Genomic DNA, 22584 nt, shown 5'->3' on the forward strand with positions numbered 1-22584 from the left:
TTTTATCATTAATTTCTAATTTCAGAGCACTATGATCCGATAACATGCAAGCAATGATTTCAACTCTTTTGCATTTGTTTAAATATGTTCTGTGAGCTAATATATGGTCTATTTTAGAGAATGATCCATGGACTGCTGAGAAGAATGTGTATTCTGATGTTGTTGGGTGGAACATTCTGTATATGTCTATCAAACCCATTTGTTCACAGGTGTGATTCAGTTCTGTTATTTCTTTGCTCATTTTCTGTATGGTTGATCTGTCCCTTGGTGTCAATGGCGTATTAAGGTCTCCTGTTACAATTGTGTTACTGATAATTTGAGTTTTCATTTCTGTTAATAGTTGTTTTATATAACTGGGTGCTCTGGAGTTTGGTGTATATATATTTAAGATAGTTGTCTCTTCCTCTTGGAGTTTTCCCCTTACGAGTATGTAGTGACCTTCTTTGTCCTTTGTCGATGTCGCTCCCGGCCGGCAGGAAGGACACACGACAAAGCCTGGCAGTGGACAACCTTTTCTTTTATTTTCCTTCTCCGTACAGCCTGCCCTGGGATCGCTCCCAGCCGAAGCCTCCTTTGGTCCGCTCCCTGCGGCTCCTTCTGGGCTTCTACTTCCGGGCTTCTTCTTCCCCCCCAGGGGTGGCACCAGTATATATACGGATACAGTGTCCAATCATGTTAAAGTAAGCAAGGCAAGCTGATTGGCTAACATCATCAGTTGCCAGGCAGACTATATTGTTGAGCGGGTTGCTTACGCGGTAAGCAGGAAACTAACGTGCTCGATGGGAGGGGTAATCTACCTCAGGCTTTACTCTTTACTACAGGCCTCACGTCCGCCAAGTGAGGCGACCGGGCTCGGGGCTGCGGCTCCCAACATCTCCCCCTTTTTTATTTTTTATGAATGTGCGCATCGTAGCCCTTTCTGGACTGGGTGCAGAGGCTTATGCCCTATGCGTAGGCCCACCGTAGGTCCTTGGCTTAGACCCTGGTCGGCCGTCCCATGGTCTGCCAAGGCCCTGAGGCCCTCGTCCTTTTTCTAGGGCCAGGCACAAACTGGACGGAACCTGGATGCACACAAGCTTGCACTCATTTCCTCTCCGTAAAGAAATCCCCTCGGAGAGAAATTTAGACCTGGGCAGCATCTAACAGTCCAGCGGCTTACGTGCAGGATGGGGTAGGGCCTGGCTTAGGTTGAGTCGCACCGGGGGAGTACGCTCTTACCCGTCATTGACTCTCCTACCCAGCTATGTCATAATTTTTTAGAGGAGGAGTGTGGGAAGCTCACCACCCCTAGACTCGGTCGTAGGCTAGGCGAGCGAGCCATGCATATGCCTGAGGATCTTCTTGTCCATTTCGGGCTACCGCTATTTCTATTCATCTTGTTGGTCGGTCTGTGATGGATCTCCGGTAGGGCAGGTCTGATCTTCAGTCGAGGGCTTTGTCGCCCGTGTCAGTCTCTCCGGTACCCACAGTGGTTCTCGTCCCGATTCCTGTGGGAAAACACAAACCGCGCCTCGGTTCCAGCTGATTACCGGATCCGGGCCCATCCATTGTCATGCCATAGATAACCGCGCCTTTGGAGGCAGGCCTTGGCTTACTCCCCCTTTTTGTTTTTTATTTTTTATTTTTATCTTTTTCGTTTTTTTTTTTTTTTTTTTTTTTTTTTATTGGTACCAGGGATCGAACTGGTGATTGCCTGCTTACAAGGCAGGCGCTTATGCCGCTAAGCTAAATCTCCAGCCCCCATTTCCTCGACCGGCGTTTTTCTCAGCCTGCTCGGCAGAGAACTCTGTGTACCAGGCTCGCCAATCCAGGTAACTACCCGAGGGCAGACACGCCTTTGCCAGCTGAATCCAGTCCGCGGGGGTGAGGGGCCCAGAAGACAGGTTCTCCAGCATGGCAATGGTGTAAGGCGCAGTCGGCCCAAAGGTTGTAACTGCATTTTTAAGTTCTCTAATCTGCTTTATCTCAAAAGGCTCCCATGCATTACGTCCCTGGCCCATAGCTACTTGTACAGGAAATATCCCGTAGGGGCCACTATCTATCCCAGGTGGTGGATGTACCTCATGAGACAAACGTCCCCCCTGCCAAAGCCGCCTGTAAAAATACCGACCCGCCGGCGGCGGAGCATAAGACGGCGGCCGTGATTGGGCGGAAAATGGGGGCCCGTGCATCACTTCCTGTTCTGGCGAAGAGGAAGGGAGCTCCCGGGCGGCCGCCTCGTGGCGAGGGATCGCTTCCGGGAACAGCCCCCAAGGTGGGGCGGAAGGCTTCGCCTCCCTCTCGCGCCGGGGAGCGCTCAGGAGCTCCCTACTCCTCCGCAGACCAAGTTGAGCGGAGCGCAATTCACGGCGCAACGCTGGGAAGGAACCCTGCGACTCCTTATCGAGCGACTTAGGCTCCTGACAGCTGGTCTCTTTGGCCTCCTTGCCATTCAACTTTCCCTCGTCCTCGGAGTCAGACGACTCCGAGGCTAGAGCCCCGTCCTTCTCCTTAGCATCTTTGTTCCCCTTGACGGGCCCCTCTCGGGAGCTCCCCGACTGGGCCTGCTCAGATACCCTGCGTACTTTTGTAAGCTCTTGAGAGCTTTCTCCACAACCACCCTCGCTCTTAGTGTTGGTACCTAGCATGTTTCCCATCTTTTAATATGTTACTCACCGCGTGAGGCCCAAGGAATCCGCCACTTACGCGTGAGCCTGAGGGGAGTCTAAAAGCCCTATAGGTGCGCGCCACCCAGAGCCCAGGCTTATCCCCAACTCACCTGTCTCGCAGCTCTGTACTGGAGCGTTGTCCGCTGTCACGTCTCGGGGGTGATCAGTCCCCGTGCGGGCCTCCAAATGTCGATGTCGCTCCCGGCCGGCAGGAAGGACACACGACAAAGCCTGGCAGTGGACAACCTTTTCTTTTATTTTCCTTCTCCGTACAGCCTGCCCTGGGATCGCTCCCAGCCGAAGCCTCCTTTGGTCCGCTCCCCGCGGCTCCTTCTGGGCTTCTACTTCCGGGCTTCTTCTTTCCCCCAGGGGTGGCACCAGTATATATACGGATACAGTGTCCAATCATGTTAAAGTAAGCAAGGCAAGCTGATTGGCTAACATCATCAGTTGCCAGGCAGACTATATTGTTGAGCGGGTTGCTTACGCGGTAAGCAGGAAACTAACGTGCTCGATGGGAGGGGTAATCTACCTCAGGCTTTACTCTTTACTACAGGCCTCACGTCCGCCAAGTGAGGCGACCGGGCTCGGGGCTGCGGCTCCCAACATCTCCCCCTTTTTTATTTTTTATGAATGTGCGCATCGTAGCCCTTTCTGGACTGGGTGCAGAGGCTTATGCCCTATGCGTAGGCCCACCGTAGGTCCTTGGCTTAGACCCTGGTCGGCCGTCCCATGGTCTGCCAAGGCCCTGAGGCCCTCGTCCTTTTTCTAGGGCCAGGCACAAACTGGACGGAACCTGGATGCACACAAGCTTGCACTCATTTCCTCTCCGTAAAGAAATCCCCTCGGAGAGAAATTTAGACCTGGGCAGCATCTAACAGTCCAGCGGCTTACGTGCAGGATGGGGTAGGGCCTGGCTTAGGTTGAGTCGCACCGGGGGAGTACGCTCTTACCCGTCATTGACTCTCCTACCCAGCTATGTCATAATTTTTTAGAGGAGGAGTGTGGGAAGCTCACCACCCCTAGACTCGGTCGTAGGCTAGGCGAGCGAGCCATGCATATGCCTGAGGATCTTCTTGTCCATTTCGGGCTACCGCTATTTCTATTCATCTTGTTGGTCGGTCTGTGATGGATCTCCGGTAGGGCAGGTCTGATCTTCAGTCGAGGGCTTTGTCGCCCGTGTCAGTCTCTCCGGTACCCACAGTGGTTCTCGTCCCGATTCCTGTGGGAAAACACAAACCGCGCCTCGGTTCCAGCTGATTACCGGATCCGGGCCCATCCATTGTCATGCCATAGATAACCGCGCCTTTGGAGGCAGGCCTTGGCTTACTCCCCCTTTTTGTTTTTTATTTTTTATTTTTATCTTTTTCGTTTTTTTTTTTTTTTTTTTTTTTTTTATTGGTACCAGGGATCGAACTGGTGATTGCCTGCTTACAAGGCAGGCGCTTATGCCGCTAAGCTAAATCTCCAGCCCCCATTTCCTCGACCGGCGTTTTTCTCAGCCTGCTCGGCAGAGAACTCTGTGTACCAGGCTCGCCAATCCAGGTAACTACCCGAGGGCAGACACGCCTTTGCCAGCTGAATCCAGTCCGCGGGGGTGAGGGGCCCAGAAGACAGGTTCTCCAGCATGGCAATGGTGTAAGGCGCAGTCGGCCCAAAGGTTGTAACTGCATTTTTAAGTTCTCTAATCTGCTTTATCTCAAAAGGCTCCCATGCATTACGTCCCTGGCCCATAGCTACTTGTACAGGAAATATCCCGTAGGGGCCACTATCTATCCCAGGTGGTGGATGTACCTCATGAGACAAACGTCCCCCCTGCCAAAGCCGCCTGTAAAAATACCGACCCGCCGGCGGCGGAGCATAAGACGGCGGCCGTGATTGGGCGGAAAATGGGGGCCCGTGCATCACTTCCTGTTCTGGCGAAGAGGAAGGGAGCTCCCGGGCGGCCGCCTCGTGGCGAGGGATCGCTTCCGGGAACAGCCCCCAAGGTGGGGCGGAAGGCTTCGCCTCCCTCTCGCGCCGGGGAGCGCTCAGGAGCTCCCTACTCCTCCGCAGACCAAGTTGAGCGGAGCGCAATTCACGGCGCAACGCTGGGAAGGAACCCTGCGACTCCTTATCGAGCGACTTAGGCTCCTGACAGCTGGTCTCTTTGGCCTCCTTGCCATTCAACTTTCCCTCGTCCTCGGAGTCAGACGACTCCGAGGCTAGAGCCCCGTCCTTCTCCTTAGCATCTTTGTTCCCCTTGACGGGCCCCTCTCGGGAGCTCCCCGACTGGGCCTGCTCAGATACCCTGCGTACTTTTGTAAGCTCTTGAGAGCTTTCTCCACAACCACCCTCGCTCTTAGTGTTGGTACCTAGCATGTTTCCCATCTTTTAATATGTTACTCACCGCGTGAGGCCCAAGGAATCCGCCACTTACGCGTGAGCCTGAGGGGAGTCTAAAAGCCCTATAGGTGCGCGCCACCCAGAGCCCAGGCTTATCCCCAACTCACCTGTCTCGCAGCTCTGTACTGGAGCGTTGTCCGCTGTCACGTCTCGGGGGTGATCAGTCCCCGTGCGGGCCTCCAAATGTCGATGTCGCTCCCGGCCGGCAGGAAGGACACACGACAAAGCCTGGCAGTGGACAACCTTTTCTTTTATTTTCCTTCTCCGTACAGCCTGCCCTGGGATCGCTCCCAGCCGAAGCCTCCTTTGGTCCGCTCCCCGCGGCTCCTTCTGGGCTTCTACTTCCGGGCTTCTTCTTTCCCCCAGGGGTGGCACCAGTATATATACGGATACAGTGTCCAATCATGTTAAAGTAAGCAAGGCAAGCTGATTGGCTAACATCATCAGTTGCCAGGCAGACTATATTGTTGAGCGGGTTGCTTACGCGGTAAGCAGGAAACTAACGTGCTCGATGGGAGGGGTAATCTACCTCAGGCTTTACTCTTTACTACAGGCCTCACGTCCGCCAAGTGAGGCGACCGGGCTCGGGGCTGCGGCTCCCAACAGTCCTTTATGGTCATTGTTGGTTTAAAGTTCACGTTGTCTGCAAACAGAATGGCTACTCCTGCCTTTTTTTGGATTCCTGCTGCATGGAGTATTGTTTTCCATCCTTTGACTTTCAGTCTGTGAGTATCCTTCTGGGTTAGATGGGGTTTCTTGTAAACAACATATGGTTGGATTTTGTTTCTTGATCCATTCTGCTAGTCTGTTTCTTTTAATTCCTGCATTGAGACCATTTACATTAATGGTTATTACTGTTAAATGCTCGTTTATTGTTGGAATGTTATCTCTCTGCTGTTGCATCTTTATCTTTCTGTTCTGTTTAATTATTTGCTTTGCTTAGTGGTTTTTTCCTTTGTGTATCCAAACTGTCTTTCAATATTTTTTGCAGGGTTGGTTTGGTGTTCATGAAGTTCTTCAGCTGTTCTTTGTCATGGAAGTATCGTATTTCCCCATCAATTTTGAATGATAGTTTTGCAGGATATATCAGTCTAGGTTGGAAATCATTTTGCTTTAGGATCTGGAATACTTCACTCCATGCTCTTCTTGACTTTATTGTTTGTGCTGAGAAGTCTGCTGTGATTCTGATAGGTTTTCCTTCATAAGTGATCTGTCTTTTCTCTCTGACAACTTTTAATAATCTATTCTTGTATTGGATTTCTGGGATGGTGATTATTATATGTCTGGGTGTAGTTTTATTTTGGTTATGACTATTTGGATTTCTATATGTTCACTGATCCTGATGTCGGTTTCTGATCTCATGCTTGGGAAATTTTCAGCTATTACTTCTCTAAATATCCTCTTGACATCCTTTATGTTGTCTCCTTCTTTTTCATTAATCCCTATCATTCTTATCATTCTTATGTTATTTTTCTTTGCATCATCTTGCAGTTGTTGAATTGTTGTTTCCTGATTCCTTGTTATTTTTAAAAGATCTTTCCTTTCCTGTTCACTAGCTGCAATCCTGTCTTCAAGGTCTGAAATTCTATCTTCACTTTCATTACGGCAGTTTTTACAACTTTCCGTGGAGTTTTTTATTTCCTGTATATCTCTGTGCATCTGCATTATGTATTCTGTTTGTTTCTTATATTGCTCATCTAGGGATTCTATCTTTTTGTTTATCTCCTCCAATTTTTTATCTGTGTTTTCTTTCGATATATTCAGAATCTCTTTCATTTCTTTTATCATTTCTTCTTTTACCTGGGAGATTATTTCAAGTTTGAATTTCTTTAAAGCTTCCTGGAGTTGCTTGTTCATTTCAGTAGCTATTGTGTCCGATATGTGAGGTGAATGGCATATATTTTCTTGTATATACATTGCTCCTAGGGTTTCTTGAGATGGGCTGGAGGTTTGAGGTTGTAATTTGGTCTTTCATTTTGTCATTTTCCTATATTTCTGTGTTTCAAGTGTTGTTTGAAAGCTTCCTCAGGATCTGTTGAAAATCCCCTTCTATGTTTGGAGCTACTGAGACTCTGGCACCGCGCTACCCCAAGCCATTGGGCCTACAGAACCAGTGGCCCTCCTCTGCCTGCTCAGAACTCCGCAGTTCCAGACAAGTTGGGCCTCAAGGACACTGTGGGCCCACCTGCCCCTTGGAAGCTCCACAGCTCTCCAATCACAGCCGGGATGTGGAGGCAGATGTAGACGCCTCAAACCCACCTCTCCACTTCACTGCACCTGAAAGTCTGGAGGGACCCAAACAGTCTGGGCTCTGGGCAGAGTGTGCTGAGCACTCACCACAGGCTGCAGGGCCTCCAGAACCCACAATGCTCCACAGCCCGCCGAGACATCCACAGTCCTCCAGACATACAGGGAAGCTGATGCAGATGCCCCAGATCTGCCCAGCCCCTCCTCTGCACACCGATGGCTAGGTGCGGGAGGCCCAAACAGGCTGGGTTCTGAGGATAGTGTGAGCCCGCCCACCCATTGGAAGCTCAACAGTTCTCCAAGTGCAGCCGGGATGGGGAGGCGGATGTAGAGGCCTCAAACCCACTTCTCCACTTCACTGCACCCGGAAGCCTGGAGGGTCCAGAACATTCTGGGATTTGGGCAGAGTGCGCTGAGCACTCACCACAGGCCTCGGTGCCTCAGGAACCTGCAATCCCTCCCTGCTTGCTGAGATATCCACAGTCCTCCAGACACACGGGGAGGCTGATGCAGGTGCCCCAGATCCGCCCAGCCCCTCCTCTGCACACCGATGGCTAGGTGCAGGAGCCCCCCTGGGAGATTATTTCTAGTTTGAATTCCTTTAAGGTTTCCCAGAGTTGCTTCTTTATTTCAGTTACTATTATTTCAGGTATTTCAGGTATGTGGAATGTGTTTTCTTCTATGAATGTGGTTCTTAGGCTTTCTTGGAATGGCCTGGATGTTTGATGTTGCATTTTGGTCTTTCATTTTGTCATTTTCCAATATTTTGAGGTTCAAGTGTTGTTCAAAGTGAGGGAGAGAGTTCCCCCAGACCGTGTCTAGGCCCAACAGGCTGGGCCCACAGGAAACTGCGTGCTGGTCCCCAGGAGACAAAGAAAGTCCCCCTAGCCTGGGGCAGGATTCAGTGCCTACCTGACTCACTGGTCCCAGCAGGAAACCGCAGGCAGATCCCCAGGCAATGAAGAGAGTTCCCCCAGACGGGGGCAGGATTCCTGAGGCAGGATTCCTTGCCTAGGCCCCACTCAATGGTCCCGGCAAGAAACCGCATGCTGGTCTCCTCCTCTCTATTTTCAAAGTCCGCACATGGGCAATGCTCACACTTAGCCACAAGTACAGATAAGTAGCTATCTTTTTTACTTAGATAACATGGCTACTGCCTAATATGCATTTTCTCCTTTAATCCAGTTTTTTTGTTTTAAAAAGGGAAACAAGTTTTGGCTCTATTTGAATTGCTTTTCCGTTTCAATTCTCTCAAACAAATTTTGGAGTTGATAAATATATTTTATGACCATTAAAAACATACTTGCCTTGCTAAGTATCTATAGACAACACATAGTGGACCATTATTTTATGTGTTTTTCAATTGTACACATTGGGTGTATTGTGCATTTCCTTTTCAGACCTAATCTTTCCACAGTGTATTTTTGAGATTTATCCTTGAGATTTTGTTCATTAATCTTAACTATAGTACAACTCTGGTGGAATTTTTATCCATTCTTCTACTGATAGGTAAGGTGCTTGTTCCCCAGATTTACATTTTTTCAAGCAATTCTACAGTGACTGTTCTTGTACATGTTTCTTTTGTTCCCTGTTTATTATTTTTGAAAACAAACACCCAAGGATGGAGCTGTCTGGGAAAATGTGAGAGACTTTTGTCATCTACTGTCAGATGCATAACTGCCATCATCACCTGTGATCACACAAACACTCCACACACACATACTGGCAGGCAGGAAAATGTCCATTTCTACACAGCAGAACCACGTTATATATTCTGGCTCATTTAACTTTCTCTTCTCTGATAGAGCCACACAAAGTAACAACACTGCCCCAGCTCAGTGTTTAATTTGCATGTCTTTGATAAGTAGTGGACTCCACTTATACGTAATGAGCATTTGCTTCATTTTGTGCATTGCTTACTCATGTTCAATCCACTATCTTTACTTTCCATCAGGTTTGTAAATACTTTGCCCAATATGCCATTAATATTTGGTTTTGTGGTGACTTTTTCAAAGCCAAGTGGTCAGATCTGCAAGCTGGAAGCTTTTAAGTTATTTCATCTATAAATTCTATTGAGTTAAACTCGCACTTATACCTGCTTTGTGAAGGCACCAAAGTCCACCAATAACAGTCAGTTATAGCCTCAGGGGAGCCTGTAGTTCAGTCATGGGATGAGATACTCACATAAAACTACAGTCAATAATATGAACTGTCTGTGGTGAGTGTCACATACTTGGCACGAAAAATAGGTGATTTCACTTTGGCATCAAGGAGACTGGGAACAAAGAACGAATGTGGATGCTGAGTCACAGTGACCACTCATACTCAGTTGACTCACACTATGCGAGACACCAGGGCTAGGACAGTCTCAAGGCCCAGCCAACACAATCCCTCCATTTAACATGGAATGCATCTTCAGAGTCAACTGCATCCCACCAAGATGCCCTCCTCTCCTAGGAGCCCCCAGTCTTCCAGAGTCTGGCCTTCTCTGGCTCTTTCTGCTTTGTCCCCAGCTCTGGGAGGTGCTGCCACTTCAGCCACCACAGTCCCTTACATGTTACTGATGCCAATGCCAGAGCCCCAATTCCTATGGGAGCCCCCAGGGACCGTGGCCACCACCCGACTCTGGACCCTAACAGCCCCATATACTCCTGGCCTTGAGTTCTTCCCTGTTGTGTGGGGCCCTCAGGCCCCCTGTGATGCAGTGGATTTTCCTCAGAGAGCTTTCTGTTCTCTCCAAAGACTTTTTATTGGGAGGGGGGTTGTCCTGATTTCTCCTTTCTTTATTTCTCACAAGTGTAGAGCAGCTGCTTCCTGCTCACCCAGTGTCCCTGTCATCATCAGATCACAAACCCACCATGTGCATCTCTAAAGCCCAGCACCTCAGGGTGCCCAGCTTAAGGATAACAGCACAGCCCAGTAAGTGGGGGTTAGCCTGGCATTGCCTTCTTGTCCATCTCCACCTCCTCTTCCTCTGCCTTGGTTTTCTTTCTTTTTATTTATAAATAATTGCAGGCCACAGGAAGGTACCATATACCCATCACCCAGGTCCCCCTGGCAAAGATATTTTACTTGATGAGGTAAGGACATTGACTGGCAATCTTCAGGTAGATTACAGAACTCTCTTGTATTCACCAGCTTTTTCTTGCTTGTATCCAGGTATGTCTTAGTGCATAATTCTATGATGTTTTATCATGTCCTGTGACACCGTCACACATCCAGGGCTGTTCCATCACCAATTTGCACTCACTGTGACTCCCTTCTCTTTCCCATCTACGGGCAACCTCCATCTCTGTGATGGCTTCCTTTTTTACAAATGTCATACCCATGGCCTTGCGCAGCATAGAAACTTTGAAGACTGGCTTATTTTCCACCCAGCACGGTGTCCTTGGTGTCCACTGTGTTATGCACGCATTGATGAGCACTGTCTTCCTCTTTTGTCGCTGAGGATCTGGATGCTGCAGTTTGTACTGCTGTTTACCTGTTGAAGGACATCTTGGGTATTTGCAGATTTGGCATATCATAAAAAGAAGCTGCTCAAGCTATATAATTGGCTATGTTTAAAAAAATAATTACAGAAATGTTTTAGAAATGCACTCTCTAAATCCTTGTGATAGGACCTTCATTAATATTTGTCACTCACGGAGTTATTTCTGACCTGCATACTTAGGGCTTTCTTAAAAGAGTGTCTCATCAAATGACTACTCCCACATCACCCTCTGAGACCCATCACTGATTGTCAGGTTGGTATTCAAGAACCCAAGCCTGGTCTGTTCTTTAGAAGTCACTTTTCTAAAAATTCTAGCTACCAGAATTTGTCATTTGCCAAATTCATTCTCAAGTTAGGGTCATGGTGTACATTGGTTGTGTTCTGTTGAATCACAGCCACTCATCACTGTGACACCATGATCCTTATCAATTTGTTCCTTTGTTTGTTGACCCCTCCTGAGGAAATGCAGAACAGCTGGTCTTTGCCTCTGCTATTCCTAGCTACAGAGTGAGGGCCAGGCACAGAACTGGTGCATAATTGTGTGTGAGTACCTAAATGAAGCAATACAGAAAATCAGAGTGAAAAACTCTCTGCAAAGGACTCGTTTTAGGGAAATACAAATAAAGCCCACCGAAGAAGTGGAGTAAAAAGAAACCATTCCCACGCTTGGATTTAGAAAGCCAGAGTCAGAATCTCAGCTCTGCCTGTTATGGGCTCTGAATCCATCGGAAAGTGGCTCACTTCTCTACTTCTCACTGACTTTGCGGCACCTCCTCGCAGCATAATTGTGAGGCTCAAGAACTCCACATGTGTGGGTGCAGTAAGTGTCCTCTGTGCAAGCCCAAGGGTCTCCTCCCTGCCGTGGTCGCCTTGTCCTCTTTCCTCCTCCTTCTGCCCTTTTCTTTCCCCAGACCCAATGCCTTCTTCATCTTCACTGCCATCGGGATCATCTCCTCCCCAGAAATGAAAAGCATTCAGGCACTTGCAAGTTTCCGGCCCAGCCACCTTGTGACATTCCGTCCAGTAGAGGGCAGTACCGAGTCTCCAGCACTAAGGTGAAATACGCAGGACAAACTGCCCTTTCTGTTTCTGGACTATTGAAGGAACACCCCCGGCTGTCCTAGCCGTCCTCCAACTCAGCAATGCCAGGTTTTCTTCGTTGAGCACTGTGCCTTGTAAATCAAGTCCCTAACGAAATATCTGGCTGTCCCGAAAGTCACTTTTTTGATTTTTAGTGGGATTTGCATCCTCTTTCTCTCCTCCTGGTTGAGAGTCACAGCAGAGCAAATCTGGGTCAGGAATGGTGACATGGACATGCTGCTGCCTTGAATTTCACATGTGGCCCTAGCGTTGGGGGGTGGGTGATTGCTTGTGATCGATTCAGTTATCTGTCTATCACTTAGGGCAGCACCTCTGTTCCCAGCTTGCTGGCCATCGCTGAATGTGTCCATGTAGGACTGAAGAGGAGAGGTCTTCAGAGAAGCTGCCCCTTGGGTGGGGCACTCAAGGATCTCTGCTTGATCCCAGTTACTCTGGCCAGTGAGGGGTTCCACTGCAGCTATGAGGGTAGCTGGTCCTGGGTCTGCTTCCAGGGAGAACCCCTGCATGAGGCAGCCCCTCACCCCCACCTCTGGACAGGTAGGAAGAGATGCATGAGGCAACCCAGTTCTTCCAGTTAGTGAGAACCAGTAGGGTGGTCATACCCAGCAGGGCTCCACTGTAGGGAGGGGTGGTGGGTCATCCTGGCTAGCTCTTCTCCTTAATGGGAGTTTACTAACCTCGACTGCATCCCAGACCCTTTTGTTAAGGAAGGCACAGAGATAGCATAACATGGCTGTTTATGTACTGTGTTTGAGTATCATTCATTCACTGGGATATCGTTCATTCATTCAGTGTCTAGTGAAGGAGGCAGGGATCCAAAATGGAAGAGGACCAGGACCGCTCCATTGTGCAGCTGTGGTCTTCGGGCAGCAGATATGAACCAGTGAGGAGGAAGTGCTGTGACTGAATAGAGGGCACTGGGCAGCAGGGACCAGGGAATGCAGTGTTTATCATTGTCTGTGGGACACTTCTAAGAGGTGATTCTGAAACTCTGTCTATACAGAATGGGACACTTTTCAGGAGGTGAATTTCCATCTCATCTCACACCCAGAGTGACTGCTCCTGTCTACGGGACTACTTGACAAGGTGGACAAGGTCACTTGTGATTGACACCATCCCACCATCCTCCCATCTCACCAGCCCTCTCTGGTATGAGTTATGCTGAATTTGATGGTGTGTTGGTGACTGCTGTAGGGCTGTGGCACACATGGCCTGGGAGTTGGGACTCGAAGCCAGTGTTCTCTGAGGAGACGCAGCCCTTCCTGTTCCCTTACCTGGCTAAGTAGGGAAATCACACAACCATGTCACTTTGATAGGGGTCACACACATTTCCCAGACAGGCTGCACCTTCTGGTGTTCTGAACACATTCTTTTGGGCCACAGAAGTTAGGACTGACACAGAGAGAGGACAAAGCAGGCTTTAGATGGGGAGGGTCTCCTAGGTGGGGGAATTGAGTGAACAGAGCCGACTCCTAGCAGTGACCAAAGCCATGCACCTTCTGAGCTGCTATCACACAGGGGAAGCCCAACCCCAAGGTCCCCAGCTAGGAGCATCTTGGACTCCTGTTGACTTGGCCTTGGAGCTGGGACAAATAAGAGTTGGCTTGTTCTGTCCACAGCAGCAGGGAGCCTTCCCCTGTGGGGAATCTAAATTTAGCCCCAAAGAACTGCCTTCCCATTTTGCTGGAGAAAAGCTCCTCTCACCAGAATGGCTGAGGTGTTAAGTGAGAGAACCCACTTCTGGGAACACATAAATTTTATTGTCCTTGGCTGACAGCGCAGTTTCCTTGCCTACTGGTTTTCCACCTTTTGAGCCAGGTGTGAGTCTCAGCTCATGGCTGTGTTGGCCAATGCAGACCATTTTGCCATGGTCTGGGGTCCCTTAGCAGAACTCAAACTGGAGTCACCCTTTAGGATGTTGTCTTGACGCCAGTTCTTTAAGTGCAGAATGTGACAGAAAGCAGAGATCTGAGTATCTCTGAGTAACACTTCAGAGAATGTGGCCCTGGCTTGTACCTCTTTGGACCAAATCCCAGAATCAAGGAGGCCTAAAATACCCAAAGCTTCCCAGTTAGGCTCAAGGTCCTGGTGAACACCTGAAACCAAGGTGCTGTCTTGGGAAGACACCAGCCTTGACGAAAATCATCCGAACCTTTCACAGCTCAGGGCAAGGTTTTCGGTGACCTTTACCCTACAGCTCTTCTGCCATTTGCATCATAAGTTGTTTGGGGAGTTGAATGAATTCAGCTCCCCTGTGCACCTTTAGTTCCCTTTTGACAAATGTTTCCTTTTTCATCTACTATACAAGCTCTGGTAAGCTCATCTTTGTAAGAACTTCTAAAATATAGGTCAAGGAGCTCTGGATTTAGAAAGGGTGGTGTGCTGGGTGGTCTGGTTTTACTGCTTCTTCAGCATGTAGGCAGGAAACTTCTCCCAGCTTCTGGTTCCTTGTCTGGAAAACAGAAGTAATAAGACTGCACTCAAAGCTCACAGGCAGTAACAAGTATGATGTTCTGTACCTTCGAGCACTATTTATGGAAGGAAGTTGCATTCTGTGGAATGGAATCATACCTGGGAGTGATTGACATGTTTGATTAGATTTGATTGACTCTCTGCTCCATGGAAATCTTTTTTCTCCAAAAAGCCCCTTAAAGAACACAAAGAGGCTTAGTGGATCGAAACAACTTTTGCTGTCTTGAACTCTTCTTCCCCCATTGTTGCTTAATCTCTTGAATATCACCTTGCTTTCCTGAAAATGACAATAACAGCATCCAGAAACAGGTGACAGGACCTTGGGGACTAATTCAACAGTGGGTTGCTGAATGTCCATGAGCAGTTGATACCTGTTTTGTCTTTATCTCAGTCCAGGCATCTGTAGGATGGACACAGAGGTATCCATTGGCCAGCCTCGAGAGCTCACTTGATGAGAATGCAGACAGGGAGACTGTAATAATTTCAGTGTTGTGGTCCTAATCCAGCTCTGTGTGTTTCCTCATCAAACGAGTTTGGGAATTTGACTGTGCTTTTCTACACAGCACGCAATGCTAGTGCTGTAATGAATTTTCCCACTTAACAAAGATTCATTGGGTAGAAAGAAATAGAACTCGGTTTAGAGGAAGTTAGGCTCTGGGTAAGGGAGGACTGGAAAGATACCCTCTCACTGTAATTCTCCAAGATTCCCTGGACAGTGCCCAGAAGTTGTAGGGAGGGAAAGAGCTCAGGAACATTTTACAAGCTAGTAAAATATTTTTTGAGGGATGACAGATTCTTTGGAATTTATCTGCAGGACTGATGTCACCATTCGAGCTCAGGGAGCCAGATTGTCTCCATTGTTTGTGGCTCCTTCCTGAGATTACTTCATAGTAGCCAGAGATTGTTAGTTTGCAAGGAGAAATGGCCCATTATGAGCCAAAGAAGCTTCTCCTTCAAGCTGAAATGGGAGAGAAATTGATGGCTCTTATGACTGAGGCATTCTCCTCTGCAGTTTAAACCTCTGCCTCCACAGTTGCCATCACTGTCACCCTCCCCAGTTGTGCATCCCCCAGAGGGCCAGCATCATCCTCTGCACCCAGTTTGAGGCCTGCAATGTGACCCCTTCAACAGAAGCCTGAGCAGCAGCCTGTGTGTCAGGGGCCATGTTGAGCTCCTGGCTCTGCTGTGATGGAACATGTCACCATGTCATCTTTGCTGAACAGGGTTATTGCAAACTGACCTTCATTCTAATCTGGACACTTGGGGGATGTGGCAGTGCTCCAGGGAGGAAGGGTGATGATGTATGCCAGGCACTGTGCGTAAACATTTCCTCGTGCACAGTCACATTGGCTAGCTCTCTTAGCTGGAGCATCGCAGCTCTCACACCACAGATCTGGAAACTAAGAGCTGCAGAGCAAAACCAAAGATGCATGTGCATGATGGACTGCTTGTGGCTGTCCTCAAGAAACATTCCTATATTGAAATCCTGAGATGCAAAGTAATGGTATGAGGAGATGGAGTCTGGGGAGGTGATTTACACATGAGGACAAAGCCCCATCAGTGGGATCATTGCCCTCATAAAAGAGGGCTGAGATCCAGCTCATACTACCGTGTGAGGACACAGCAATATCATGCATTTGTAAACCAGAGTTCAGGCCCTCACCATCACAGGAATTGCTGCTGCTTTGGTCTTGGAGTTCCCAGCTTCCAGAACTTTAAGAATGAATCTCTGTTGTTTGTAACCCACTTGATCTATGGTATTCTGTTATAGAGCCTAAACACATTGACTCTATAGCGTTTTTATTGTTACTGTTGTCATTTTCTTAGATTGGCATCTCAGCAGAAGGGACATCATCTTATGCCAGGAAGATTAGAGTGACTCCAATGTCACAGTAGCAGAGACCCATGAGACCCTGTCTGGTAGGTCCAGCCCAACTAAGAGGTCACCCCAAGCGACCCAAGGGCAGCGTGCCAGTCTTCTCAGCAAAGCAATCTCCCTTACCCTTAATACCCCAGCTCTGAAGTTCTTTGCCACTAGGACAGGGTAACCTCCAGCCATCAGTTGCTCCAGAAGCTTCCTAAGGTAACAGTGGTGGGTTTCAGGGATGAGCCAGGTATTGCAGGCTGCCCAAGCAGCCTGGGAACAGGTGTCACTGTCCAGCTGGCCAGAAGCCCAGAGCCTGAGTGTTGACTTAGCCTGCTGCTTGCTGTTAGCCTGGTGGAGCCACAGCTGCTGAAGGGATGGCAGAGGCTGGTTCCTGATCCAGTCCAGATCAGGAGCGTGTTTGAGATGAGCCTGACCCCAGCCCACCTTCCTGGCCTATGGAAGAAGATTCCTGTTCCCAGAAGCTCTGTGTTGTGCCTGAGCACAGACAGGAGGACACCGTATCTTCAAGCAGCCTCAGTATAGAATTTTAGCCAGAGACAGAACCCCAGGATGGCCACTGCTGGCCGTCCTTGGGAACGGATGCCACTTTCCGACGTGGTGACCCTTCCTTGCCACTTGCTCCTGCAGACAGTGTTAGGCAGATAACGATGTCACACCTTCCAGAGTGCTGAAGTGAAGTTTTGACACAATCCAAGGAACATGAAAGTGCAACAAACAGCCAGTGCATCATGGCCTGTCACAAGGGTCCCAACCCTGATTACATTAAATCAGCATTGGGCACATTTCAAACAGAGCTCAGCATCATCTACTGGGTCTTGCAGTTTCTCCTTCCAGCACTGAATAAATATGACTATGATTACATGTCAAACTCTGCATTCTCTACTCTTTAATCAGCATGGCAGCTGTGTGATGGTTGTACACACACAGGTACATCACATCACATCACATCACATCATATCACATCACAAGGAACAGGAACAGGAGACTGAGGCACACCAGAGAATTGGAATTCTGCAGCCTGGTAGGACTGGTAGCTCACTCTGTAGCTCTGTAACTTACTAGTTTGCAATCATTAGGAAGTTAGTAAACATTTCTGAGCCTCAGTTTTCTCCGGATAAAGACAATGACATCTCCACTTCCAAAACTGTGAGTTTTCCTTGGTAGACTAGTTCAACATTAGTTCACACCTGGTAACTTGGACCGTATTTGCTGATCACAAAACTCAGTGTTTATCTCTTCATGTAATCATGGTGTCATCCTTTTTGGATATGAAGAAGGCAAAACACTGTTTTCTATTCAAACCTTGATGAGAATTAAGGTGTACAGAGAGTGCCCCACCACCACAGCTTGTTTTTGCGTTATAGAGGAAATATCTGCTGGGCTGGTATCTCCCAGGGTAAGTGCTCTCTTGGGGTAAGAGTGGAAGGTAATTTCAGAAAGGGCTTTTGCTGATCCTTATGACTGTTTCTCCCAATTTCTGAAGCATCCAAAGAAAGCAGAGGTATCTGCCAGACTGTCCCAGAGGGACGTCCAACATGTGAATTCTCTACCATATGATAGGGCAGAAGAAATGTCACATTTCTCTCCTTACTCTAAATTAAATTTGATATGCATTATAGCCATCTTGTCAGGGCAGTGGGGAATTCAGTCTCAGTCCCTCTTAGAAAGGCCTCTCCTCCCGGATCCAGTGCACATCCATCCAGAATACTCACCCAAGGCCCCTGTCCACAGGGTGACCACCACATACTCTGCCATTTCTTTGCCAGGCTTTGCCACAGTGTGATTCCCCCCAAGGCCCTTCCACTCACAGGGGGTCACCTGGGAGGAGAGGGAGAGCTCCTACTCAGGGAGCTTAGCTCCCTGTCCCCCTCCAGTCCCAGAGGAAGCCCTGGGTCCTTGGCAGGCTCCCTTCTCTGACACCTTTGTCTCTTTTGCTGTCTTTTGAAGAAGATAAGCAGGAATCAGAGCCCAGGAACACAATGATGGCCTTTCTTTTCTGAGTGCAGGTAGGTTATCTATGTTTATAATGATCTAATCTGTTACTGGGAGGGCTGATTAGATAGCATTGTAGAATTCCTTTGGGGTACTTAATGAGGGGAATGTGGGAGAGACTTGGAGATTCACATGTAAACCCTATTCAGGTCCTTGTAAAATACCTGCTGCTCTCCTCTCCCCTACTCTCACCTTTGCAAGGTGGTGGAGCAAGCAGGAGCAGAACTGCTTCATGGAGCCACAGAAGGAGCAGGAGCCGTGACCTGACAGCCCCACAGCCATCTCTATCACTTTGTAAATGTGGAAGGGCTTGTTCAGTAAGGGGGGTCATCTAATCTTCCCATCACAGCCATCCCCCAAGATAGGTGGGGAGCCCTTAATCCCCTTTCAGATAAGGCAGCTGAGACTCAGATCACAAGAGATACGTCTTAGCTACAAAGCCGCTTGGTGGTGCAGCAACAGGACGTGACATCTAAATCTTCTAGCTTGTTTTCTTCAAAGAATCCACAGCTTGCTGGGTGTTTAGTTTAGACTATGGGTCACCAGAGACTCACGATGTTTGCCTTTTTCAAAGGCAAAGAATGGATTAACAGCCAGCATCCTGGAAACTCACTGATGCATTTTTGTCTGAGTCTTGCTTTCATTGTGTTCTTGCTAAGATTAGAAAGAAAAGCTAGAATCACCACATGTTTCTTATAAGGGAAAATGTTCTAGACTTGAATTAATACCAGGTGGTCCCACTGACAGGGTCCTGGCAAGTTTAGGACATGTGACTTTGATAAGACTGACTGAGCAAAAGGAGCAATTTTATAAAATTTGTAATTCAAGTCTCACAGAATAATTGCAGGACGTGTACTTCTGACTACTGAGAAATGACCTAAGAGAAGACTATTTGAAGATTTTATAATTTGGCAGTAAATGGAATGGCCAGTACTCCATCTTATCTCTTCACAGCCAGGAATTCTAAGATCCAGTTCCCTGGTTTCTGCTTTGTCCCACAAAACAACAGACAGCAAAACTGGGGAAAGAAAGCCCATCACAGGGCGTTATGTGAGACTGAACTCCCTTTAGTCCCAGAGAAGTGACAAAACTGCGCCTCTCTGCAAAATCACAGAGGACAAAAAAAGATGGAAAGTTTTGTTTCAGGTCCCAGACTGTCCATGATGAGTGAGATCTCAGGACCAGAAGAGATTCGATCACCAGGAAACCTTGGCTGGAGTTCCATGGTCTGGAGGAGAACAGGAAGACTAAGGGATGCCCTGGGTAGCTGTTCTAGAATGGGAGCTTTTGCATATTGACACAGAAATGAGGTAAGCAGCACTCAATCATCTCCCAGGTGAGGTGAACCTCAGGTGATGTGAAGACTGTGTGTAGAAAGTGTGGGGCCTATTTTTGACTGACTGGCATCTGGCCTCTTCCATGAGCAGAGAAACAGCTCTACCTGCCCTGGACAGCTGCTCAGATACAGGTGCTCATGGCAGGAGCACTGTGTCCCCAAACATGTATGTTCTTGTCCCCATGTTAACCTCTAGTGGACAACTTGACCATGGAGCAGAGCCTCCCACAGGGAGTGTGGTCCCTGCCTGTGGCTCTCTCCATACTAAGGAGATGGCCCCATTCACCTTCACTTCCCAACACTCTCTGGGCTGGACACTTCCTGAGAAAGCCCTGGCTCCTTTTGTGGCATGGCTCTGGAATTCAGTTTTTCTTGTCCTGAAGACAGTGACTTCCTGGGAAACCAGGAATGGGGCAGGAAGACTTGAAGGGCAGAGAAGGGTGCAGCTTTGGGGCAGGGAAGAGGCAGTAGGAAAACACTTCAAATGCTTGAGGCTGTGTGTGCCTGGGGGCCATCTGCGGGTGACCTCCCTGTGACCATCACAGGGGAGGAGATGAAGAAGCTTACAAAGTTTGCATTTTCCGCAGCAGCCTTGGGAATCTGGGTGCACCTGCTGGCTTTGGCCACTCCCAGCATGCTCCAGGCCCAGCAGCACTCTTGGGCTAGAGGGTGTTGTTTGAATGCAGAGCAGCCTGGTGCAGGCCTCAGATCCCAGCACTTGTCAGGCCCAGTCAGGCCCAAGTCACTTAGGATTTATCAGGACCCTGTTTTAAGATGAGAAAGAAAAAGGCCTGAGGTGTAGCTTAGTGCAAAGTCCCTGGGTTTTCAATCCCCAGAACTGGTGCAAAATAAATCTACAATAAAATAAGCAGAGACAGACCCATCCCAGGCTGAATCACAATGTGTGCTTGTATAGCACTCCAGAGGGATGTAGGGGATTTGATTTTAAATTTTTATTTTATTAGCCTGGGTTCGCAGTACTTGATGATCATATTCCTGGTGGGGAGTTGGCGTGCGACCATCATGCGTCTCCATTCCCCTGCCCTCCCCCAGATCCTGTCCTCCTTCCTGCACTGCTGCAGGCTGAGTAAAGCAGGAAGGTTTGGAGCTGCTTGGGAAGGAGTCATAGTGGTTAGAGGACATGCACTCTAGGTGTGGGGCATGGAATCTTCACCCAACAAATGGCCTGTCTCCCCCAGTCGCCACCTCTGGGGCTGAATCCCAGTGCTCAGCCTGGACACTGTGGTCAGAGGTGTGGACACCCCAGGTCTGAGTTTTGAAGCCAGACTTCATTGCCATGGTTCTGTGCCTAATTCTGCCTCTACTTCTGGATTCCTGAAGCCATACAAACAGTCCCAGCTCCTGGAGCAGCGCAGCTGCAGGGAAAAAATATTTTGGAAATTTCCTGAGGCTGCAACACCATTGAGCTTCCTTCAGTCTGCCTGTTTCTGTCCTGGGCAGCCAGCTCCTGAAATGAAATGCTCCCCACCAGGCAAGGCTGGCTCCACAGGGCAGGAGGGGGACTGATCAGTCCTGTCAGACTGTGGGACACACAGAGGTGGAGGAATTGGTGCTCCTCCCAGAGAGACAGAGAGAACAAGCAGGCAGAGAGGTAGGCTGAGGCATGGTTAGATCTGCACCCACAAGCTGAGAGGCTGGGGACACACAGAGAACTCTTTCAGCAGAAAGGGTCGAGTTGGAGAGCCTCAACTCAGGAAGGTTGTGTAATGTCCCAGAAAGGGCATGAGCTCATTGCCATTTGATTTTTATCCTTTCTGATCACTCTTGTGTGACTGTGGCAAGTTAGTGAACTTCTCTGAGCCCTGTGCTCCTCTCTAAATGAGGCTCCAACTTTTGGAAGGGCTGCAGAAGAAATATAGCTCCTAACCTGCTGGATGTCACACGTGCCATGTCTGTTTCCCCTGAAATTGAAGAACAAATTCCAAAGGACACAGAGTACGAGGAATAGGGACAGCTCCTGAGAGACAGAAGGGGTCCTGAGTGGGTTGCCACCACGGCCCTTTTTCAGGAGTAATTTGTACAGCAAAGTCACAAGTATGGGTCACGGTATAATCAGCTAATAAGATTACAAGTATAGCTGCTTACCTAATATTGTTCCCATAAGGAAGCAGGGCACACAGCAAGGGTATATTGCTGACCTGGATAACCTTGCTTACCTATGACCTCTAAAACAGGAACATTTTGGGAAGGAATGTGTCCAGGTGTTCTGGGAGCCCACCCAGCTGTCTGCTGCATATCTGGATTTCATGGACCGGGTGGTACCAATTTCAAGTTTTCATTCATCCTCAGGGAATTATGCAACTCTGGCCATGTGACTTCATCTTGAGGCCTTGCCTTCTTTGAGTCCACCCCAGCTACAGTGTCTTTGTACTATACTCTCATCTTTTGCACTGATTTTCTTGGGAGCCTGTCCCTGACTGCATGTTAATTTCTATCTAATTTAGCTGCCTATACTAGAAGGCATGAGACCGTGGGCATGTAGATGACTGGATAGTGTGGGTCTCCTCACCTGCCCCTTCCTGAAGTCTCTTCCCCTCTCTTTCTGAGTTCTTCTTGGTGGTTTGTGAGTCCCTACCTTCCCTTCCTTCAACTGTAAATGCCACACCGCTTAATAGTTATTCATGCTTCCATAATCCTAAACCTTCAACAGTGGAAGCCTAAGTTACTGAGTTTATTTTCCCTTCATCTCTGCTTGTTCCTGCTACCATCCATGATCTTCAATAAAGTAACTACTTACTACATACTATGAGGCGCACCATGGCAGTTCTTTCCTTGTCTTACACAAGAACCTAGGCTACTTTTGACCCACTCAATAAATGCACAGCAATCCTCCTACCTCAACCTCCAGCAGGCTGGGATTTCAGACACGTACAAACACACCGGGCTCTTGCTAAGTTCTTACAACTATAAACTATAAACTAAACTTAATAGTTTCAATCTGATCATTGGGATCCATCAGAAGAGAGCCAACTCTTGAGTACATAAAATCATGAATTTGAAGGGT

At 48.5% G+C, this 22584-nt stretch overlaps 1 protein-coding gene across 1 annotated transcript; it reads right to left on the reverse strand.

Moving 5' to 3' along the window:
• Positions 1-406: 406 nt before the first annotated feature.
• Positions 407-5630, reverse strand: LOC134472452 (igE-binding protein-like). Its single transcript, XM_063233849.1, has 2 exons — positions 5141-5630; positions 407-3870 (listed from the first exon to the last, which is right to left on the reverse strand). The coding sequence occupies exon 2, from the start codon at positions 2634-2636 to the stop codon at positions 1713-1715; it is 924 nt and encodes a 307-aa protein (XP_063089919.1). The 5' UTR covers positions 2637-3870; positions 5141-5630; the 3' UTR covers positions 407-1712.
• Positions 5631-22584: the final 16954 nt, after the last annotated feature.

Source organism: Cavia porcellus, unplaced genomic scaffold (assembly GCF_034190915.1).
Source record: "Cavia porcellus strain 051 isolate PalLab524CR breed Dunkin Hartley unplaced genomic scaffold, mCavPor4.1 scaffold_23, whole genome shotgun sequence".
In the NCBI taxonomy this organism is placed as follows: domain Eukaryota; kingdom Metazoa; phylum Chordata; class Mammalia; order Rodentia; family Caviidae; genus Cavia; species Cavia porcellus.